At 34.3% G+C, this 23246-nt stretch overlaps 2 protein-coding genes across 4 annotated transcripts; one reads left to right on the top strand and one right to left on the bottom strand.

Moving 5' to 3' along the window:
* Positions 1–437: 437 nt before the first annotated feature.
* Positions 438–21791, bottom strand: LOC134234467 (nucleotide exchange factor SIL1-like). 2 transcript variants are annotated; one of them, XM_062716544.1, is made up of 9 exons: positions 21602–21791; positions 20969–21285; positions 20686–20775; positions 19529–19645; positions 14276–14373; positions 9174–9362; positions 2837–2958; positions 2404–2739; positions 438–972 (listed from the first exon to the last, which is right to left on the bottom strand). In XM_062716544.1, exons 2-9 carry the CDS (start codon positions 21222–21224, stop codon positions 678–680), a joined length of 1503 nt encoding a protein of 500 aa, XP_062572528.1. In that variant the 5' UTR covers positions 21225–21285; positions 21602–21791; the 3' UTR covers positions 438–677. The 2 variants fall into 2 exon arrangements, with proteins under 2 accessions (XP_062572528.1, XP_062572527.1); XM_062716543.1 differs by having other exon boundaries at positions 20969–21791.
* On the top strand, positions 5436–11935 carry LOC134234465 (tripartite motif-containing protein 2-like). 2 transcript variants are annotated; one of them, XM_062716535.1, is made up of 2 exons: positions 5436–5526; positions 10055–11935. In XM_062716535.1, exon 2 carries the CDS (start codon positions 10070–10072, stop codon positions 11720–11722), a length of 1653 nt encoding a protein of 550 aa, XP_062572519.1. In that variant the 5' UTR covers positions 5436–5526; positions 10055–10069; the 3' UTR covers positions 11723–11935. The 2 variants fall into 2 exon arrangements, with proteins under 2 accessions (XP_062572519.1, XP_062572518.1); XM_062716534.1 differs by lacking the exon at positions 5436–5526 and adding an exon at positions 9165–9275 and having other exon boundaries at positions 10055–11769.
* Positions 21792–23246: the final 1455 nt, after the last annotated feature.

Here is a 23246-nt window from a genome sequence, read left to right as displayed (position 1 = left end):
TCGATAATTGACAAAACATTAGTGTTACCAATTTTTCTGACTTATAAATAAATATATAAATTTACTAATATACCTAAATAAACCTTTATAAATATTGCAGAGGTTTTTTTTCTTCATTTTTGCACATTGACGAGAAATGTGCTCGTATATGTTCGCGTTTGTCAGCCATTTTAGAAATCGACACCAAGGTCATATAGAGTACCGATTGAAGTGGCCCAATATCCATTATGCAGATATTTTCGTAATATATTAATCTACTCACACTCGAAATTCTACGCTTTTATCACAAAATGCACAGCTGTTCCAAAATATGTAGGTTTGCCGCATGGCTAGTAGATTTACAAGTATTTTATTTTTAAGTCAATCTTGATCACTGTTATCTTCAACTTTATGTACTACAATTAAATATGCAATGAAATCATAGGAACTAAAACTCCTTTATCAAGTTTCATTCTTTTATTTTAAATAACAAGCACATACTTCAAAAATATTTTTTCTTTATCGTTCAACAACGAATTCGTTCAATTTACTCACTTCACATCTATACCCCTGAACACCAACACTCATATTTTCATGTTCCACACCACTTGGCCTTCATCCTAGCTAAACACAAAGATCAAAACTGTGCACATGTCAAGAACTGATTCTTTCATTCCAGTCTTTCTGTTTAGTTTTGGTCAGAGTTCGTCCTTCATCATCAGAAAATGAAACAATTTATTTGCAATTTCAGACCAATCTTTGTAAAATTCTAATTCAGTGTCTTGGTGGTAAAGATGTATTAAGTTATCTCGGAGAAATTTTATTTTTCCAGCATGGTTTTTGAAATGCTGCAAACATGAGTCCTTTAATTTCAAGGCAGCTTTCAGAATAATTTCCACGGTGCTCTCAAACTCTCGCGGTGGAATGTTATCCAAGAGATCACACACGATTCCACAGAATCCATTTTGTACCAGGTGATCCTGCAGAAGAAACCTAAAGAGAGAAGGAAACAAACTCTTCAATTTCTTTGAAAACATTTTTCTTGACGAGAAGACATACCGATTATAAAATAAACGATATTTATTGATACTTCGAAAGGCACCGGAAATAAAGTCCCCCCCCCCTCCCCCCCCCCCAAAAAAAAAATTGGCAAATATTAAATATCAATCAAATACGAATATGAGTTTCAAGATGCAACATTGAACTAACACGATGACTACGATTCTTATGCCTGTCCTTTTTTTTTTTTTACTTTCCGTTGTTCACATACATAGCGATACCATTTCAGTCATTCAGATACTAATGACCAGAAAACATTTATGACTTGTACATTTCTGCACGAGTGAAATTTAGGACCAAAACACTTCATCATAGTCTAGTGCGCCGTCTGTGCCAACGCCACCGCCATTTTTCAAAAAGTCGGATTTCAACCCGGTGTAAATAAAACGTTATAAAATTCATACCTGTTAAGAATAAACACCAAAATTTGAGGAAATATAGTTAATTAAACAGTTTTACGAATTTCCATTTCCATTAAAAAAATACAGAGTAGTAATTACTTTTCCGTAGGATTTTGAATATAATAAACCGATTTTTAATACCAACTTTTGGGTATTGCGCCGCCTTCCTACACGAGACAATGAAATGTATCATTTAAATAGGGTTATTTTGTGTAGATACTCCATATTTGTCTATAAATTTATTAGATAGTGTTGGTTTAATCTTTGTACGAAGTTTTATTAATATATGACATCGTGTTCCTACAAAACAACGCTTGTCTACGGAATTTTGGGACAACCCTCGCATTTAAAGTCTAAAGTAAACGATATTTTTAGGGCTTTAATAATTATTATATTATTGTAAAGATATCCAACTATTTTTCAAACTGTAAGTTGGTGATCTTTCATATCAAATTGCTTAGCAAAGGACACATCTCTTCCCCAGCTTGGTTTCATTGAGCGACAGAACAAACATTTTTTTAACATCTCCCTTCCTTCACTTAAACAATCAAACCAAATTAATGACTAAACTTCTGGCAAGTTTTTTGTCTAAAATAAACCGTGTACAAATTATTATAAACTTCTGCAAAGGAATTTCCGAAATATAGTTTAACTTTACAGCCGTTCGTTTCTCGAATACGACTGAGTCAACCATTTTTTGTCACAAGTAACCTACATATTGACGTCATTTTCACACTGTGACGTCACAATCATGATGCAAAACGTTTCAGTACATATGCTATTTATAGAACATGCGTATGACTTTATGTGTGCCAAATTTCATTCTGATCTGAATTGTGGTTTTGTAAATATAGAGGTAGTTCGCGAACTTTTTGATCACCCCTTGTACGTCCACAAAAATAGTATTATCAGATCACTTTTCACGCTTTCTTCTATACACTTTTCACTATCTCTGATAACTTACTCATCATACTGTCTTAACATCTCCTTGGATGAATGCTCTCTGTTGTCCTTGGTTACTGACTCGTGCTCTTCCATCAGATCTACAACCAGAGACAGCGCCCTCTCGGTAAGTTTCATCACATCTTCCGCCGGCCCTTGCTCTGAAAATAACTTCGCCAGGACACTGAACCCGCCGAGATTGCCGAACTTCGTTTGAGCGTACGGAAAGTTTCGAACCATTGCCGACAGTGCAAATAAAAGCTTCCTCTTAACGGAGACTTCCGCTTCCGTTGAAAGTGCACGCACAAAATGTTGGAGAAGACCAGCCTCAATACAGTATATTTTCACTTTAGGGTTACTGAAAGCGAAATGAAAGATTATAAGTATTTCAATATTTAAATGGAAATTTTTTGTAGATGTACAAGCTGATGGCAGAAGACACGTTTTAATCTTACTTCTGAAGAGATGATGCCAAGAGTGACGCCGAGATGGACCTGACATTCTCATCCGAGTCATTGAGGCTCTTTATAACCATTTTCATACCACCAATGTCACAAAATAGGATAGCATTATCAATCTAAAAATGAAATTCAAGTAAAAATTAAAATAAGATAATTTAAATATTTAGCTACCGACCTATCAACATCAAGTATCTATGTTACAGTTCGAAATTGTGTATACAGTTAAACCTGTCTTATCCGATAAAATCAATTTCGGATTGGACAGTGCGTCTGTATTGCCAAAATTTCTAGTATCTTGCTATCTTGCTGTCAAGCATCTTTGCAAGCCAAGGATTTCTGATACGCTACTCTCCTCATGAGAAGAGTAGCATTTTAGAAACCCATGGCTAGCGAAGATTGCAGTCAAGTTTTTAATTCTCTTTGTCCTGTTTACTAATACCTAAAAATACTGAAGTATGTTATTTTATATTGCACACTGCAACCTTCTTATTGCTATACCTATTCTCTTTGCCGTTCTTTGCAAAGTGTTGACATCAATCAAAAATTTTGTTACAAAAGGTAATGATATCTTGGCCGAACTCATCTTTGCTAGCTAAGGCTCTCTAATCTGTTTCTCTCCTGTCAAACTTTTGTAAGGAGCTACGGAAAGAACTCTCGCTTTTCGGTCGGGTCTGATTCTCGATTCCGGAGCTTTGTCAAACTAAGGGCTGTGTACATGTATCATAAGGGAAAAAGTATCGTGATGCATCACAAAAACTTTATTTTATAATCGAAATACATATATATGTATATCAAGATAAATGACGCTTTAAAATTTACACTTTTTTCCATAAATAATTATGAATTTTATATTCTCTGGCAAGAAGAATGTACATGTCTAGATTTATATTTGTGCATTCATTTAAATATACCTTATTGTAAGTCATTGGTATTTTAAGAATTTTATGAAAAATTGATTCTCAATTTCATGTTTCGATGCATCGTATCCAATAGTGATTCCTTCGCCAAAGGACCAGCATTAATATAAATCTTGGTAAAATTAGCGTGTGGAAATTTAATGGATGTTCTCTATGGTTTGGATATTCCTTAGATAAATAAAGTGCCGCGCCACAGCATGATACGCCCGTCAAAAACTTAAAATTTTCTTGAACAGTTTAGGTGCAAGAAAATCACGTCAACCTTGGTTCTAATATTTCGATGATTTTTCCATTCCTTAAAATATTTATGCATCCCCTGTGATGTAGGCATAAATTATAATAAATATTACATCACTGATAGATTTCTGTGCCGGTTGTGTTAGACCTTGTCAAATGCCCATCATATTAAACAATATCAAATTAGTCTTAACAACTTAATCTATACCAAATTAATTTTGAAAAGAAAAGACTGGCCATCAAATGACATGTTACAAACTGACCAGCAATTCTTCTGTTTAATCCCCTAAGGGTACAGATAAGACTGCTTGATCAGATAGCCTTCCTACATTGAACTCATTAATTAATCTTAACTGGATGCTTGTCTACTCATTACTACCAAGAGATGAATGGGTCTGCATTATCTACCATAATTGAAAACATAAAATACTCAAATATTTTTTTTGGTTGAGATTTAATGTCCGACAGGTTTTAATATATAATTTATATGGACATGCTGATTCCACCCCACCCCATAAAATTAGTTTTTAAATTAATAATATTACATAATATCAGATTAGTCTATTATGCAAAATCAAATTAGTTTTAATTACTTTTCATCAAATTCATTTTAAAACTTAAGCTAGCCAACAAGAGCTATTTTTAATCAAACAGGCTTACCCATTTGCCCAATACTCAAGGGATACAGATAACACCAATGCCCTGTCAGTTAGCACCTCACACTCAAAACCCATTAATTTCTCTCTAATTTGACATCAATTTTCTGTTAATTCTTCTTGACCAGTGCTTGGTAATTACACTCATGGGAGAGGTAGAATTTCTCTAACATACATTATATTTGTTATAGATTGCTGTCAAGTATATGCTTAAAAAATAAGTATTTTCTTGATTTAACACTTTTTTAATAGGGACAGTGCAATACTCTTACATTATTTGGGATGTGTAAATGAATAGTAAAAAGACACATTTTTTTTTAAAAATTTCACTTAAATTAAAGGTCACAGTGACCTTGAAATAGGTCGCGACACACCTTCTACCTAACATGCATAATCTGGCCAAGTTTGATGATTGTAAGTCTTATAGTTTTCTAGTTATGGGCCGGAAAGGATTTTTCCATATTTGGCTATAACCTCTAAAGGTCAGAGCGACCTACTTTTTGTGCGCGACACACTTTCTACCCAAGATGCATCAGATGACAAAGTTTGATAATCCTAGACCTAGTAGTATTAAAGTTATGAGCCGGAAACGAAAAAGCTAACAGACGGACACGAAGCCTATAACATAATACGTCCCGTCTTAAGACGGGCGTATAAAAAAATTATAAACACTATTTCAGCATTTTTAGCATACCGGTATAAAATCGATGAAATGATTAAGATTTTAACAAACTTTCAAGAATTTAATTTGTGATGTTATTATAGGCCCTCCGTATGAACTTATCGAGGTGTAAACACAGACCAGGAAGAAAAAAGGTGGGGAGAGACACTAATAAAACAGAGAAACCCCGGAGGATTACGTACCGATTATCAGGTAAGACATATATGTACGTATTATTTTTATCATTTTAGAAATATAATCTTCTTTTGGTTCCTGTTCCTACATGTATGGGTGGGCGGTAAATGAAGCAGATAAAAGAAAGACGCAATTTAATTTTTTTTTTTACAAGTTTGATACACGACACACCTTGTACCAATATACTCATATATGATATAAATATCCATATCTACTTGTAACATTCTGAAATTCTTCAGATTATATACACTGAAAATAAAGCTCGAAAAGTTTTCGCAGAAATGTTCATAATATTCAAAATATACATATTTCAGTAAATAAGTGTAAGCAGCTAAGAATTGGAAGGACTTGTGGATTAATCGTTAACCCGTTGAAGCGATATGCACATATACCTAATTCATTGTAGACATATTATACCTGTTACGCAACAACAGGCATAACGTATTTTTTACGGAGACACATTAGCTGAATCAAATTCTTCATTTCATTATTAACTTTGCAATGCAAATGTATAACAAATAAGGCCTATAAAATGCTTAAAAATTAAAAGTTTCTTATCAAATAAAGAAGCAAAATTCCACAAAAGTAACCTATAAGTGCGCATGACAGGTCATTTAAAATACATGCATTGGTAATGCACGTCTGGATGTTTGGCTACGTTTTATATTTGTTGCATTCATGTTGAAAAATAATGATTTAAGTATCACAACAAAGAAAAACCTTAAAGCAATATGAGCTGCACGTTTGACATCGAAAAATTTTGTTGCAAATTTGTAATTAACTATTTCAATGAAAGAAAAATAGAACATTTATAAAATTTTTGTTCATTTATGCACTGGAAGAAATTTTTATAAGCTATGATTGAAGCAAATTTGCATTATTGTCGTCCTGTACCATAATACTGTTTATTCGATTGCACAGAAATATTTCTTCTGAAATATTTTTAAAAATTATTTTGGTCTTATTCATCAAAAGGGCTTAAATTTAATGCAAATTAATCATAATAACACATTTTACCAGAAAAATAAAATTCTCAAAAATGCAGCTCATATTGCTTTAAATATCACGTGAGTATATGATACAAGAGTGTTATGGATTCATATAAGTATTGAATGGAACAAAATACAAGAGAGAAAAAAATCATTAGAAATTTTAGAAATTAGTCTTGTACTCTGTAACAATAACTACAGTAGATCTTGTAACTTGTACTCTGTAGCAATAACTAGAGTAGATCTTGTAACTTGTACTCTGTAGCAATGACTAGAGTAGATCTTGTAACTTGTACTCTGTAGCAATGACTAGAGTAGATCTTGTAACTTGTACTCTGTAGCAATGACTAGAGTAGATCTTGTAACTTGTACTCTGTAGCAATGACTAGAGTAGATCTTGTAACTTCTAATCTGTAACAATAACTAGAATAGATCTTCTAACTTGTACTCTGTAACCATAACTACAGTAGATCTTGTAACTTGTACTTTGTAACCATAACTAGAGTAGATCTTGTAACATGTACTCTGTAGCAATGACTAGAGTAGATCTTGTAACTTGTAGTCTGTAACCATAACTAAAGTAGATCTTGTAACTTGTACTCTGTAACAATAATTAAAATAAATCTTGTAACTTGTACTTTGTAACCATAACTAGAGTAGATCTTGTAACTTGTACTCTGTAACAATAACTAAAATAGATCTTGTAACTTGTAGTCTGTAACTATAACTAAAGTAGATCTTGTAACTTGTACTCTGTAACAATAACTAAAATAGATCTTGTTACTTGTACTTTGTAACCATAACTAGAGTACATCTTGTAACTTGTACTCTGTAACAATAACTAGAGTAGATCTTGTAACTTGTACTCTGTAACAATGACTAGAGTAGATCTTGCCACTTTTACTCTGTAACCATAACTAGAGTAGATCTTGTAAATTATACTCTGTAACCATAACTACAGTAGATCTTGTAACTTGTACTCTGTAATCATAACTAGAGTAGATTTTGTAACTTGTACTCTGTAACCATAACTAGAGTAGATCTTGTAACTTGTACTCTGTAACCATAACTACAGTAGATATTGTAACTTGTACTCTGTAACAATAACTACAGTAGATCTTGTAACTTGTACTCTGTAACAATAACTAAAATAGATCTTGTAACTTGTACTCTGTAACAATAACTAGAGTAGATCTTGTAACTTGTACTCTGTAACCATAACTACAGTAGATCTTGTAACTTGTACTCTGTAACCATAACTACAGTAGATCTTGTAACTTGTACTCTGTAACAATAACTACAGTAGATCTTGTAACTTGTACTCTGTAACAATAACTACAGTAGATATTGTAACTTGTACTCTGTAACAATGACTAGAGTAGATCTTGTAACTTGTACTCTGTAACAATAACTACAGTAGATCTTGTAACTTGTACTCTGTAACAATAACTACAGTAGATCTTGTAACTTGTACTCTGTAACAATAACTACAATAGATCTTGTAACTTGTACTCTGTAATCATAACTAGAGTAGATCTTGTAACTTGTACTCTGTAACAATGACTAGAGTAGATCTTGCCACTTTTACTCTGTAACCATAACTAGAGTAGATCTTGTAAATTATACTCTGTAACCATAACTACAGTAGATCTTGTAACTTGTACTCTGTAATCATAACTAGAGTAGATCTTGTAACTTGTACTCTCTGTAACAATAACTACAATAGATCTTGTAACTTGTACTCTGTAACAATAACTAGAGTAGATCTTGTAACTTGTACTCTGTAACAATAACTAGAGTAGATCTTGTAACTTGTACTCTGTAGCAATGACTAGAGTAGATCTTGTAACTTGTACTCTGTAGCAATGACTAGAGTAGATCTTGTAACTTGTACTCTGTAGCAGTGACTAGAGTAGATCTTGCCACTTTTACTCTGTAACCATAACTAGAGTAGATCTTGTAAATTATACTCTGTAACCATAACTACAGTAGATCTTGTAACTTGTACTCTATATTGCCCATGTTTGCCCTCATTTGTTCCTATCATCAGTATGACTATCAAACACAAATGGCCTTCAGCACAATTTTAGAATCTGACCTAAACTTTGTCACACAGGACTCTCTTGTTCTTTGAAGATCATTTTATGTATAAAGATAAGGTATTTTGGTTCATTTTAATCATAAGATTTGATAATTTATTTTCCCCAGCCCAAAAACTATAAAAGTTATTTTTGTATCATGACATATGATAAAAAAATATCTTATTCAAATTACCTTTCAATTATATTATTTAGAATAATTGATTATCATACTCATAGATGAATAGCAAAAGGTTATAACTTCTCAGTAGAATATGAATAGATCAAGTTTCCTAGCTCCAGAACACTCAACCCGCTGTTCAAGAATTTCAAAACAGACTTCCAAAGAAAACACAGTGAAAATTGTCTAATCTGGATCCTGTGTATTCTGAAATCTTGCCTAATATGATGTAAAGCTGAAGTCCCTATTAGTAAACCTATAGGTTTCATATGTTGTCTTATATTGAATGTTGTCTAATGGATATCATTGCTGTTTGAACCGATGGTTTCTGGATTAGTCAAGTTTTACTTCATATTGAAAATTTATTTGATTTTAAGAACAAATACAGATATATTTGTTTGTATGTAGGTACATCACCTGATGCATGTAGTCCAGTAAGTTCTCCATGATATCAATCCTCTCAGTGTTGTCAATAGAAGTAGAGTTCAGCATTCCGGTCAGTTCTAGGATCGTCTCACGGTCAGTTTTAATGTTCATCTCTAAACTCTCTAGGTCCTTCTTAAGCTCCTCATAACTCTTGTATTTCTGTTTTACTACCTCCATCCGCTAGAAATTTTAAAATGAAAAGCCTTTTTACGTAATTTAATTAATGCATTTTAATTGGTCTGCATAAAAGTACATGTATTTGTATAGAAGAGGCTGGGGAAAAAATTGAACTGTAGAACATACACAAACAGAGAAGAGATTCTAAAAATAATTTAACACTCAACAAACCTAATATAATTAGCAGACAAGTGATCTTTACCATTAAATGGCAAATCACAGTGCATTCTTGTAGGAATATTATAATATTTAACTGCAATTTGTCCAGAGAATATGTATGTCCCAGCAGTTACTTGGAGGGTTTTCCAAATCATACAAGGGGAATTTCCCTTTCTATAATGTTGTAATCCTCATTTTTTTTCTGGTATATACCCTGATATTACATGAGTCCATCTATGAAACTTCATTCAATCTATGGCATTTTTAATAAAACATTTAAGGCAAGAAGTTTAATTTTTTTATTGGTTGATACACAGGTATTTAATTAGAGCTTAATGAAAACACTTGAGAAAATGAAACATTTAAGGCAAAACATTTTCATAGAATTTTTTGGTGTGTTTATTACCACTTTACTACAAGTGCAACCTATATAAATTGCCCAGCTTTCTTGCAGATTATGTAACAGTTTTCAAACCATATATCTGTAATAATAATTCTTAAAAACCTGATTTAACTCTTCATCTTTCACATTTTAGGACTTAGCACTGAACATGGAAAAAGAAGCCCAGCAGTGTGTTATAAAATGTGACCTGTGTAGCTCTATGGAAAATGTAGAGAGCTTTTGTAAGAACTGCAGAGAGACCTTATGTGACCACTGCTGTGAGATCCATTCAAAGAGTGTAGCCTCAAGAGATCACGAGATCATATCACGTGTACAAGCTTCAGCTTATGGCATTGTGGACGACATGAAATGTCCTTCCCACAGTGGTAAGCACTGCGAAATGTACTGCATCACATGTGATTCGGTAGTCTGCACAAGATGTGTTACCGATAACCATCGTGGACATGAGTTTGATGAACTCAAAGAACTTTTCAGAAGAAAACCAAAAGAATTTGAAAACTTAGTCAAGATTTTTAATCAGAAAATTACACCAAAATATCTTAAAGAATGTGAACTTCTAGAGGAAAGGCTGGCACAAATTGACAAAAATCAAGCTTCCATGGAATCTGAGATTCACTTTCAAGCTGAAGAGTTCAAGATGATCATAGACACGTTAGAAGAAAAACTTAAAAGAATGTTGCAGGGTGTGATCAACAATGAAAAAGCACCAGTGAAAAAGTTACTGATGTCAAGAAAAGCGCAATATGCTCAGCTGCAAAAGTCCATAAAGAAACTGCAATCAATATTTGAAAATCAACACATGACAAATCTTCCTCTTCTCCTAACAAAGATAAGACAAACATTAGAAGCAACTGTTCTGCAAGAGGATGTAACCGTTTCTACTGAAATGGCTTCATTTGAAAAAGGTGAAATATCCATGGAGAAACTAGAAACATTATTTGGACAATTTAGTGTTGCTGCAACAGAGGATTTGAGAAAGAGAACATTACCTCCTGTAAAGGTAGCAGTGTCCATTGAAAACGTGATTGAAATGTCCAACTTAAAAGTCCAGGTACCTGATGTGTCTTCTGTTATTATAATTAGCGACAAAGAGTTACTCGTCTACGGAAACAAGTTTGGCTACCAGATTACAAAAGAAAAGGGACAAGTACAGACGGAAGTTTTCCAGAAATATGGACTCCAGCATCCTGTAGCCGTGTTATCCAATGGACTTCTACTGGCCAGAGATGAGCAAAATCCAAATAAAATATTGCAGATCTTATCAAACCATGTCAAGAAGCCATTCTTGGAAGTGGAGGTGACAGGAATTCATGTGACACGAAGGAGTGAGATTCTGATCTCAGTAGCTCAAGTGGAAGACTCTTGTGGAGAAGTCTTAAAATATAACAGAGTCGGGGAGATGGTGTTGCGAATTTATGAGAAATGTTCTGGAGAGGCCTTGTTTGCTAAACCAACATCCCTTACTGAAAACTTGAATGGGGATATCTGGGTCATAGATGTAGAGACCAACTCTACTGAAACCATGGATAAGTACGGACTTTACAGATTTTCCTATAGAAATAGCGACATTCTAAAAAACTTTACACCTCATACCCTGACCAATGATTCTAATGGAAACATTTTGATATCAGATACCAGGAATGGAACCATTCATGTAGTGGACCGTGATGGGCGGGCATTAAGGTATCTGGACACGGCCAGCCTGGGCATTAGACCCAGTGGTATAGCGGTGGAGGGCCCAGGACAGCTCTGGGTGGTAGACGGACTTAAGAAAAAATGTTACCTACTGAATTACTTCTAACCTGCATTTTATCTCTTAAAATGAATAAATGCCCAAAATAAATTTTAATTATCCCTTAACAAGTACAATTATTTCTTTATAAAAAATGACAGTACAATACACAATTTATATTACTATAGATCACTACATTTTTGAGACACCTTATTTTCACGAGACTGTCTTTGACTCTTTAGAAGCAAGACAAAATTTTCACGAATTTTGGCTATTGTACTACTGTAGATTCCTTATTTTTCGTTGTAGTTATTATTGCATTGGGTAATTTTACGTAAAAGGTCGACAAATAATTAAAATGCAATAGAACGATTCATTAAGAGATTTTACATAGATTTTTATCACATAAAAATAAAGGCGAGTAATTTTATTTTCGTGTGTGGTCTTTGACTCCTTAAATTACACAAAATTTTCCACGCGTATATTTAGGAATCTATAGTATATAATCTTTAGGAATAATAATAAATGCGAGAATGATAATTTAGCGAGTACATGCTCTTGTGTAATTCCGTGAAAATAAAGTTCTCCCGAATAAAAAGTGATTTATAGTAATTGTGCATAAAGAGTTTTTTTTATTGTATTTGCCACCAAATGCTTGATACAGTTTAATTTCTAAATTACGGTCTGGATCAAATGAAATCATTTATCATGTAAAAAATATTTCAATCAAATTTCTTACAAATAATCTCAATATTTTTATATACAATATTCAGTTATAACCAAAACTCAAAATACTTATGCAGATTAAGGGTACAATTTCCTATGTTGAATTTACTCGAAAATATACAACCAATTTATAGTTGAACAAGAGGCCCATGGGCCTTATAGGTCACCTGAGCATTATGCAACAACTTTCCATTGATTGAATTTGATCCATGTTTTAAGCCAGATGCTATAGCATTTACAATTTGGTCATCATAACTATACACTTAGCAGTTCCTTAGTTTGGTTACTTTATACCCATAGGCAGGGTAGGGGAACAAAAAAATGCATTTCAACTAATCAGTAATATTCAGCAATAAGTAGTGCCCCTACCACACATGAACCCTTGACTCTTAGGCCTAGATGCACACATTGCACTATTTTTGGAAAGGCATCCTTGCTTTTCAAAAATATTTGATTAATACCAAGGAGCACATTTCAAACAATTCATTCATTTTCAGTATATAAGTATAGCCCCCCCCCCCTCTATGGTACAACTGACCCTGGGGCCTTGAAATTTACAATTCTTGAAGATTAGGGACTGCTCATAACTACATAGGCAGTTCATCTGCTTAAAACCTAGGAGCAAAGAAGAAGATTTTCAAAGATTTAATGTTTTTTCTCTATATACATGTATAATCAATACAGCCCCGCCCTAACACCAGAATCCCTGACCCTGGGGCTACAAAATTCACAATTTTGGTAGAGGCACTCTTGCTCATCATAATTATGTACTTAGTTAGTTTATTTAAAACCTAGGAGCAGAGAAGAAGATTTTCAAAGAATTCATGTATTTTCACTATATAATCAATACAGCCCCACCCTAACACCAGAACCCCTGACCCTGGGGCCATAAAATTCACAATTTTGGTAGAGACACTCTTGCTCATCATAATTATGTACTTAGTTAGTTTATTTAATATCCAGGAGTAAAGAAGAAGATTTTCAAAGAATTCATGTATTTTCTCTATATAATCAAGAGCCCCGCCCTAGCACAAGAACCCCTGACCCTGGGGCCATAAAATTCACAATTTTGGTAGAGGCACTCTTGCTCATCATAACTATGTACCTAGTTAGTTTATTTAATATTCAGGAGCAGAGAAGAAGATTTTCAAAGAAATAATGCATTTTCAAAATTAACTTATTAAGCCCCGCCCTAGCACAAGAACCCCTGACCCCAGGGCCATGAATTTCACAATTTTGGTAAAAGACTCAATGCTGATTACAATCATGCAAACAGTTTGACTGCTTGATGTCCAGGAGTAAAGAAGAAGATTTTTAAAGATTGCATTAATTTTAGTGGTTTTGGCCCCACCCCCTAGGTCCCAGGGGGGCAAGGATCATGAAATTCACAATTTTTGTTCCCCTTCACCCATAGATGCTTTGTGCCAAATTTGGTTGAAATTGGTTCAGTGGTTGCAGAGAAGAAGCTGAAAATGTTCAAAAGTTTACGACCGATTGACGACGAACGACGTACGACGGACGACGATGGACAAAAACAGATAGCAATAGGTCACCTGAGTGACTCAGGTGACCTAACAAAACTTTAAGATGATTCTATATAGAATATATAATAAAATAAATTCAAAATGCAGGAATTTTATTTTATTTATTGTTGAATAAATATATATGCCTTTGAAGACATGCAGAAGATAAGCAACCTGTTGAAAGAGACAACCTGTCATATGTGACTTTTTTTTCCATTTTTTCATTGTCCTTTAAAACAGTTTTGACTGTACCAAGTACAACTAATGATTAAATAAAAACAATCTGAAAGTCTACAACTAATGACTAAATAAAACAATCTGAATGCAAAACAAAGAATTATAAAATTTATACACAGATTAAAAAATTTCCTACCTCAGTATCCTCATCGTCTATCTTGTTGACTTTGAATTCTTTCAGGGCCTTCTTCAGATCCTCTGGTGTAAAGTAATCCTTGTCTGTGTTAACAATCCCTACAACAAAGTCATCATGTCACAAACTGTCAGTCTACTGTGTTATCAATCCCTACAACAAAGTCATCATGTCACAAACTGTCAGTCTGCTGTGTTAACAATCCCTACAACAAAGTCATCATGTCACAAACTGTCAGTCTACTGTGTAAACAATCCCTGCAACAAAGTCATCATGTCACAAACTGTCAGTCTACTGTGTTATCAATCCCTAAAACAAAGTCATCATGTCACAAACTGTCAGTCTTCTGTGTTAATAATCCCTACAACAAAGTCATCATGTCACAAACTGTCAGTCTGCTGTGTTAACAATCCCTACAACAAAGTCATCATATCACAAACTGTCAGTCTTCTGTGTTAATAATCCTTACAACAAAGTCATCATGTCACAAACTGTCAGTCTGCTGTGTTAACAATCCCTACAACAAAGTCAACATGTCACAAACTGTCAGTCTTCTGTGTTAACAATCCCTACAACAAAGTCATCATGTCACAAACTGTCAGTCTACTGTGTTAACAATCCCTAAAACAAAGTCATCATGTCACAAACTGTCAGTCTACTGTGTTAACAATCCTTACAACAAAGTCATCATGTCACAATCATCATGTCACAAACTGTCAGTCTACTGTGTTAACAATCCCTACAACAAAGTCATCATGTCACAAACTGTCAGTCTGCTGTGTTAACAATCCCTTCAACAAAGTCATGTCACAAACTGTCAGTCTACTGTGTTAACAATCCCTACAACAAAGTCATCATGCCACAAACTGTCAGTCTACTGTGTTAATAATTCTTACAACAAAGTCATCATGTCACAAACTGTCAGTCTACTGTGTTAACAATTCCTATAACAAAATCATCATGTCACAAACTGTCAGTCTTCTGTGCTAACAATCCCTAAAACAAAGTCATCATGTCACAAACTGTCAGTCTTCTGTGTTAATAATCCCTACAACAAAGTCATCAAGTCACAAACTGTCAGTCTACTGTGTTAACAATCCCTACAACAAAGTCATCATGTCACAAACTGTCAGTCTACTGTGTTAACAATCCTTACAACAAAGTCATCATGTCACAAACTGTCAGTCTACTGTGTTAACAATCCCTACATCAAAGTCATCATGTCACAAACTGTCAGTCTACAGTGTTAACAATCCCTACAACAAAGTAATCATGTAACAAATTGTCAGTCTACTGTGTTAACAATCCCTTCAACAAAGTCATCATGCATAAACTGTCAGTCTACTGTGTTATCAATCCCTACAACAAAGTCATCATGTCACAAACTGTCAGTCTGCTGTATTAATAATCCATACAACCAAGTCTTCATGTCACAAAATGTCAGTCTATTGTGTTAACAATTCCTAGAACAAAGTAATCACGTCTGTGTTTAAAATCCCTACAACAAAGTCATCATGTCACAAACTGTCAGTCTACTGTGTTAACAATCCCTACAACAAAGTCATCATGTCACAAACTGTCAGTCTATTGTGTTATCAATCCCTTCAACAAAGTCATCATGTCACAAACTGTCAGTCTACTGTGTTAACAACCCCTACAACAAAGTCATGATGTCACAAACTGTCAGTCTACTGTGTTAATAATGCCTACAACAAAGTCATCATGTCACAAACTGTCAGTCTACAGTGTTAACAATCCCTACAACAAAGTCAACATGTCACAAACTGTCAGTCTACTGTGTTAACAATTCCTACAACAAAGTCGTCATGCCACAAACTGTCAGTCTTCTGTGTTAACAATTCCTAGAACAAAGTAATCATGTCTGTGTTAACAATCCCTACAACAAAGTCATCATGTCACAAACTGTCAGTCTACTGTGTTAACAATCCCTACAACAAAGTCATCATGTCACAAACTGTCAGTCTACTGTGTTATCAATCCCTTCAACAAAGTCATCATGTCACAAACTGTCAGTCTACTGTGTTATCAATCCCTTCAACAAAGTCATTATGTCACAAACTGTCAGTCTACTGTGTTAACAATTCCTACAACAATATAATTATGTCACAAACTGTCAGTCTACTGTGTTATCAATCCCTTCAACAAAGTCATTATGTCACAAATTGTCAGTCTACTGTGTTAACAATCCCTACAACAAAGTCATCATGTCACAAACTGTCAGTCTACTGTGTTAACAATCCCTAGAACAAAGTAATCATGTCTGTGTTAACAATCCCTACAACAAAGTCATCATGTCACAAACTGTCAGTCTACTGTGTTATCAATCCCTTCAACAAATTCATCATGTCACAAACTGTCAGTCTACTGTGTTAACAATTCCTACAACAATATAATTATGTAACAAACTGTCAGTCTACTGTGTTGTCAATCCCTTCAACAAAGTCATTATGTCACAAACTGTCAGTCTACTGTGTTATCAATCCCTTCAACAAAGTCATCATATCACAAACTGTCAGTCTACTGTGTTAACAATTCCTACAACAATATAATTATGTCACAATCTGTCAGTCTACTGTGTTATCAATCCCTTCAACAAAGTCATTATGTCACAAACTGTCAGTCTTCTGTGTTAACAATCCCTACAACAAAGTCATCATGTCACAAACTGTCAGTCAACTGTGTTAACAATCCCTTCAACAAAGTCATCATGTCACAAACTGTCAGTATACTGTGTTAATAATCCCTTCAACAATATAATCATGTCACAAACTGTCAGTCTACTGTGTTAACAATCCCTACAACAAAGTCATCATGTCACAAACTGTCAGTCTACTGTGTTAACAGTTCCTACAACAATATAATTATGTCACAAACTGTCAGTCTTCTATGTTAACAATCCCTAGAACAAAGTAATCATGTCTGTGTTAACAATCCCTAGAACAAAGTAATCATGTCTGTGTTAACAATCCCTAGAACAAAGTAATCATGTCTGTGTTAACAATCCCTACAACTAGTGATGGGGAATCGGAAAAAAATCAGAATCGATTATCGGTAATAATCGGCTGGGCATAATCGATTAATAATCGATTATAATCGAAATTTTTAACTTTAATGAAATTAATATAGAAAAGTTAAAACTTACTCAGATTTCTGTCAGACTTTTACAAAAAAATCATTTACTTACATAAAATATTCAAAAATGTTAATTGAAATTTCTTTTTTAAAAAGTGAAAAATAATATTTTGTTTACTTTAAACAAATCATATAGGACTATTAAAAACAGTGTGGGATTTTTTTTTATAAAGTCCATGCAATGGGTATTTTACTGATATTAGTCCCACCTTTCATTTTAATAAATGTATTTATTTCTTAAAATTAGTTTTAATTAGTTAAAATTGCATGTTTTAAAAGTAGTTATCCAGAAGTAAGATTTGTATTTCTGATTATAATTATGTTTAAAGATTGACTAGACTAATTATGTTTTCCTTTGTATAGTAGAACCTTGCAATATCACAGTTTTCTGGTTTTAGTCTGACCCCATATTTAATCATGGCGGTTAAGTATCAACAAAACACAGATTCCTTCCATGTTTTCAACATTCATCACTAATTTTATGCTCTTTGCACCTGGATCTGGTAGTAAAATTAAAGTATGACAATTTTATTTTTTGTTAGCGATGTCGGCGACATTTATTTTATAATCGATTAGTAGCATCGAAGAGCTTCTAACGACCGACAATCGATTGTCGGCGACAATCGTTCCATCACTACCTACAACAAAGTCATCATGTCACAAACTGTCAGTCTACTGTGTTAATAATCCCTTCAACAATATAATCATGTCACAAACTGTCAGTCTACTGTGTTAACAATCCCTACAACAAAGTCATCATGTCCCAAACTGTCAGTCTATTGTGTTAACAATCCCTACAACAAAGTCATCATGTCACAAACTGTCAGTCTACTGTGTTAACAACCCCTACAACAAAGTCATCATGTCACAAACTGTCTGTCTAATGTGTTAACAATCCCTACAACAAAGTCATCATGTCAGAAACTGTCAGTCTACTGTGTTAACAATCCCTACAACAAAGTCATCATGTCACAAACTGTCAGTCTTCTGTGTTAACAATCCCTACAACAAAGTCATCATGTCACAAACTGTCAGTTTACTGTGTTAACAATCCCTACAACAAAGTCATCATGCCACAAAGTGTCAGTCTTCTGTGTTAACAATCCCTTCAACAAAGTCATCATGCCACAAACTGTCAGTCTGCTGTGTTAACAATTCCTATAACAAAGTCATCATGTCACAAACTGTCAGTCTACTGTGTTAACAATCCCTACAACAAAGTCATCATGTCACAAACTGTCAGTCTACTGTGTTAACAATCCCTACAACAAAGTCATCATGCCACAAAGTGTCAGTCTTCTGTGTTAACAATCCCTTCAACAAAGTCATCATGCCACAAACTGGCAGTCTACTGTGTTAACAATCCCTACAACAAAGTCATCATGTCACAAACTGTCAGTCTGCTGTGTTAACAATCCCTACAACAAAGTCATCATGTCACAAACTGTCAGTTTACTGTGTTAACAATCCCTACAACAAAGTCATCATGCCACAAAGTGTCAGTCTTCTGTGTTAACAATCCCTTCAACAAAGTCATCATGCCACAAACTGGCAGTCTACTGTGTTAACAATCCCTACAACAAAGTCATCATGTCACAATCTGTCAGTCTACTGTGTTAACAATCCCTTCAACAAAGTCATCATGTCACAAACTGTCAGTCTACTGTGTTAACAATCCCTACAACAAAGTCATCATGTCACAAACTGTCAGTCTACTACAGCATTTGTAGTAATAATATATTACATTTTCTGACACTGTCACTAAAGTGCATATCTTGCAATAGTACTAAAAGGTTCTACTATTGTCTTTGCAATCTTATCCTTAAACTGCAGAAAAAAACATCAATGATTTTCGATTACTTGGATGTCTGCTTTATAATATCATATTCTGACTGGGATGATAATTATGCTTCATCTGCTAGTCCTCTTGGCTAATGTCTTTATGGCAGTCTCTTCTTGAGGACTACATTAATACACTGCAGTGTACATGTACAAAATATTTGTCTATATAGTTACTGTTCAATAATGAAAAGAACAGTTCTATCACTAGAGGGTTAGGGACAACATTCCTGCTGAGAACTGAGAGTTCCTATAATTATCTACCTTGTTTTCCATCCTTGACCCAGTACTTGAGTCCACTATCCCCCTCCATTAGTTTGGCCTCTCTCTGACCAGTCTGCATATTCAGTCTGACATGTAGCCCTTTTGGAATCGCTTGACCTAAGAATGTACACATTTTCATTACATAAAACTTAAATGAGTAAGCTACATACGCTTACTTATAAAATATTTTAAGATTTTTTTAATGTCACTTAGGTAATAGAAAATTTCGAGATCATTTTAAACACAATTATCTAGATGTTACAAATACTTATAACTTAACCTTGTCACACATCTGGAAAACAAAGGTCAGATCTAGCATCTGAAGCAGGTCTGATAGTTTGCATTCTAAGATGCATCCTCCATGCAAGTTTCATCACAATAGAGTTATAGTAATTAAATATGGCAAGCTTCATGAAAATTAACTCTAGTCCCTCATCTGCAAAATCTAGGTCCGACCCAGCATCAAAAGAAAGTTTAGACCAGATATATCTAAGGCATATAGTTGTTTGAGAATTACTTTCCAATGGCAGACGTGATTAAACAGTGTGATATTCAACAAGCAAAGCATTTTCAATATCTATATTTTTTTTAAGTGTGTTGAACAGAATATGCTAAAATATTGCAGGGGCCAGCAACTATAATATCAAAATGGCAAAACAGTTTACAAAGATGGATGTCAAAACAATCAAAAGTGGTCATTTGTTTATCATGACAACTTTGTATGAAGTCTGATGGCAATCAGGCAAATTAATAGTTCCAATAAAATTCATCTGAGGAAAAAAAATCTAAATAACCTTTTTTCAGACATAGAAACATGCAATTTGCTTACCACTGAGTGTGTCAACAATAAATTGAGTTTAGCATTCAAAAACCAGTTGACAGAAATTATTCTCAAAATGTTTTATGTATTATATTGAAACCTTGTGTCGACCAAATGACCATTAGACAAAATATAAAGTAACTGCTTGTCCCATTTCTTCCTTTAGCAGATATTTTTATAAAAATAGAAATGTCATTGTCAGTGACAGTCTTACATGTAATCATGGTATGATGTTAAGCATAAAAGAGACAAATTTAAAAAAAATGTGTGTAGCAGGCCATACAAGTCGGCTACGATTTCAGGGGGAGGGGTTGGCCCTAGGTATATATTATTTTACCTGGCTTGAGCTCCTGCCATTCTTTTGTTGGGTAGAAAACATCCATGTTACTAAAATCTGGTGCATTTTCATCCTCTGTTGTGACTGTAGCTAAAACAGAGAGATACATATGTATTTCATTACACATGTTCAGTTCTACAAGAGCACAGTGCCAAATGTAGGGCAGAAAGCAGGATCTAACCCATATCCTCTTAACTCTAAATAAATACATAACCACTTGATCTATATGGGAAACTTATATACCTGCCTTATTGCTTAACACATTATATCTAAACAAACATACCATCCTCTTCATCCTCATAATCAGGAACAACTGTAAGAGCACTGGTTCCGTGAGACGTAGACCCAGGTTCAGTCGGTCTCGTATGACCTGAGGGTTCCTTCGTTTTTGTTAAGTCTTCAGGAATTGATTCACTTTTTGTCTGTTGTTTGTTGTTTGAGGCCTTTTCACTTCTTACCATCATGTTATAACAGCTTATGGTGAAAAGAATTAAGCTGACACATGTAACAAGACGGACACCAATCAATAGTCTGGACATCTCTCAGAAAATTTAATTCCTCGTCTGTTTCCAGGGTCACTAAAATATTACTCTGTTCCAACTAAAATAATGAAAATTCTTAATAAATATATTATTTGAATATTAAGTAAAATCTCAGAAGCATTCATCTGTATACAAAGCAAACTATTCCTGTGAATAAACGACACAATACTGTCGAGAAAATTCGAGAAAGCTTTCCACTAACTGAACACTTGATGAAATAAGAGTTGTCTATTTCGTAAGATTCCTTTAGTACTTTATATTTTCTCGAGTACCGAAGAATATATTCGATTGTAATCATCAGCTGATCAGATCTGAACTGTTCAAAGCATGTCACCACTGCGTGTACTGTGCAGGCGTGGTGTCAGTAAACATACCTGCTGCCGTGGAAAGCACTTTGTTCTATTTGTCGGTATTACAAGTCTCAAATTAGAAAAGGGTCATTCAATTAAGCAAAACCATTGATTACTACTTATTTTACACCTGGCGCCTTGTTATTCATACACGTCATTCGTCAGAGTGTTTGGTCAAACATCAGTATAAAAGCGCGAGAGGTTCCGAAGGAGAACCATACAGGGACAGGGAACCAGACTAGTAGACTGGTATTGCCTGTCTTTACCGTACGCAGGAAAAGACAGGTGATCACCGCCATTAAAGCCAGGGATTCCTGGCTTGAGTGACGCGCCATCTATCGCCACTGCTTTACGATACAGCATGGGAAATAATCACACAATAAAGCGATCTGCTGACTCAGTGGGGAACTTTAAACCGATTTATGTTTCCTGCGGTAATTAAAATATGTCAATTCTTATAAACAAAACTAGTTTGCAGTGTTGCTTCAGTTCTCGTTATCCAATAAATGTATGCCATGTAATGTGTTAGGGGCTTGCTGATCTGTTATATCACGCCTGAAAATTTAGAATAAATTCAGCGTAGTGAAATGTCTTGTGCATAGGCCTAGTATGATTATGAAATGTTTAACACTCCTGAGACACAAAAAATCTGAAAAAAAGGAATACATGTATTTGTATTGTATGTGGAAATATTAGTGACCGTGTTAGAATGAAAAGCAAATACGGATATTGGTCTAATAGAACTGTTAAAAAGTATGGCGGTATAATGTTAAGTGTTGAAAGCGGAATACTTTGTAGAAATTGTTTACAAAAATTAATTAACTTGGACAAAAAATGCGAGAGTTTTATGATTTGTGTCAGAAAAACTATGTGGCTGTGTATACTAGAGGAAAGAGGGAAAAAGGCAGCACCTAATCAAACTTCTGACTCAGTGGCCCGTCGGTAAAACAACCACGGTATCGTTATTCAAAGCACTTTTAATACTTCTTCCTTGCAAAGACTTTAGAAAATTTAATGTTGAATATCTTTCACAATGATTTCTATCAATGTAATTTTCGTACGTAAAGAAAACTCGAGGTAACGATAATCATCCATAATATAGCACTCTGTGATCTGTTTTGGTTTCCCCGAGGTATTTAAATTCTACGTCAGGGAGAGTTTTTATCAACCAATGAGCGCGGCCGGTAGAGGGCTCTTTACATTACTGGTCACCTGTCTGTATATCGGATATCAGACAGGCAAGCCAGTCTACCAGACTAGTAGTAGGCCTAATATTCTAAAATCCGAATTTGAGTCGGTGATCGATTTGCATAATTTGCATTGAGGGCCCAATGTTATATTAATTTTTTTCAGTAAGAGAATGTAGCCGTCGAGATCACACATTTCCAAAAGGATTTTTTGCACAATTTGGAAACGTCCCCAATTCTAATTACATTATTTTTCACTTTTTCACCTTTTCTTGCACTTTCAGTATAATGTTAAAAAAAAAAACAAAAACAAAAACAAAAACAAAAAAACACACAATCTGATTAAAATACAGATCTCTACATAGCGCAAAGCGCAGAGAGCTTTGCGCTATGTAGAGATCTGTATTTTAATCAGATTGAAAAAACCACCACCACCAACAACAACAACAGCAACAAAAAAAAAAAAAAAACAAAACAAAACA

This window comes from Saccostrea cucullata, unplaced genomic scaffold, assembly GCF_032062105.1.
Source record: "Saccostrea cucullata isolate Sc308-1 unplaced genomic scaffold, CSIRO_AGI_Scuc_v1 ctg482, whole genome shotgun sequence".
Classification (NCBI taxonomy): domain Eukaryota; kingdom Metazoa; phylum Mollusca; class Bivalvia; order Ostreida; family Ostreidae; genus Saccostrea; species Saccostrea cuccullata.
This window is presented reverse-complemented; position numbering and strand designations above follow the sequence as displayed.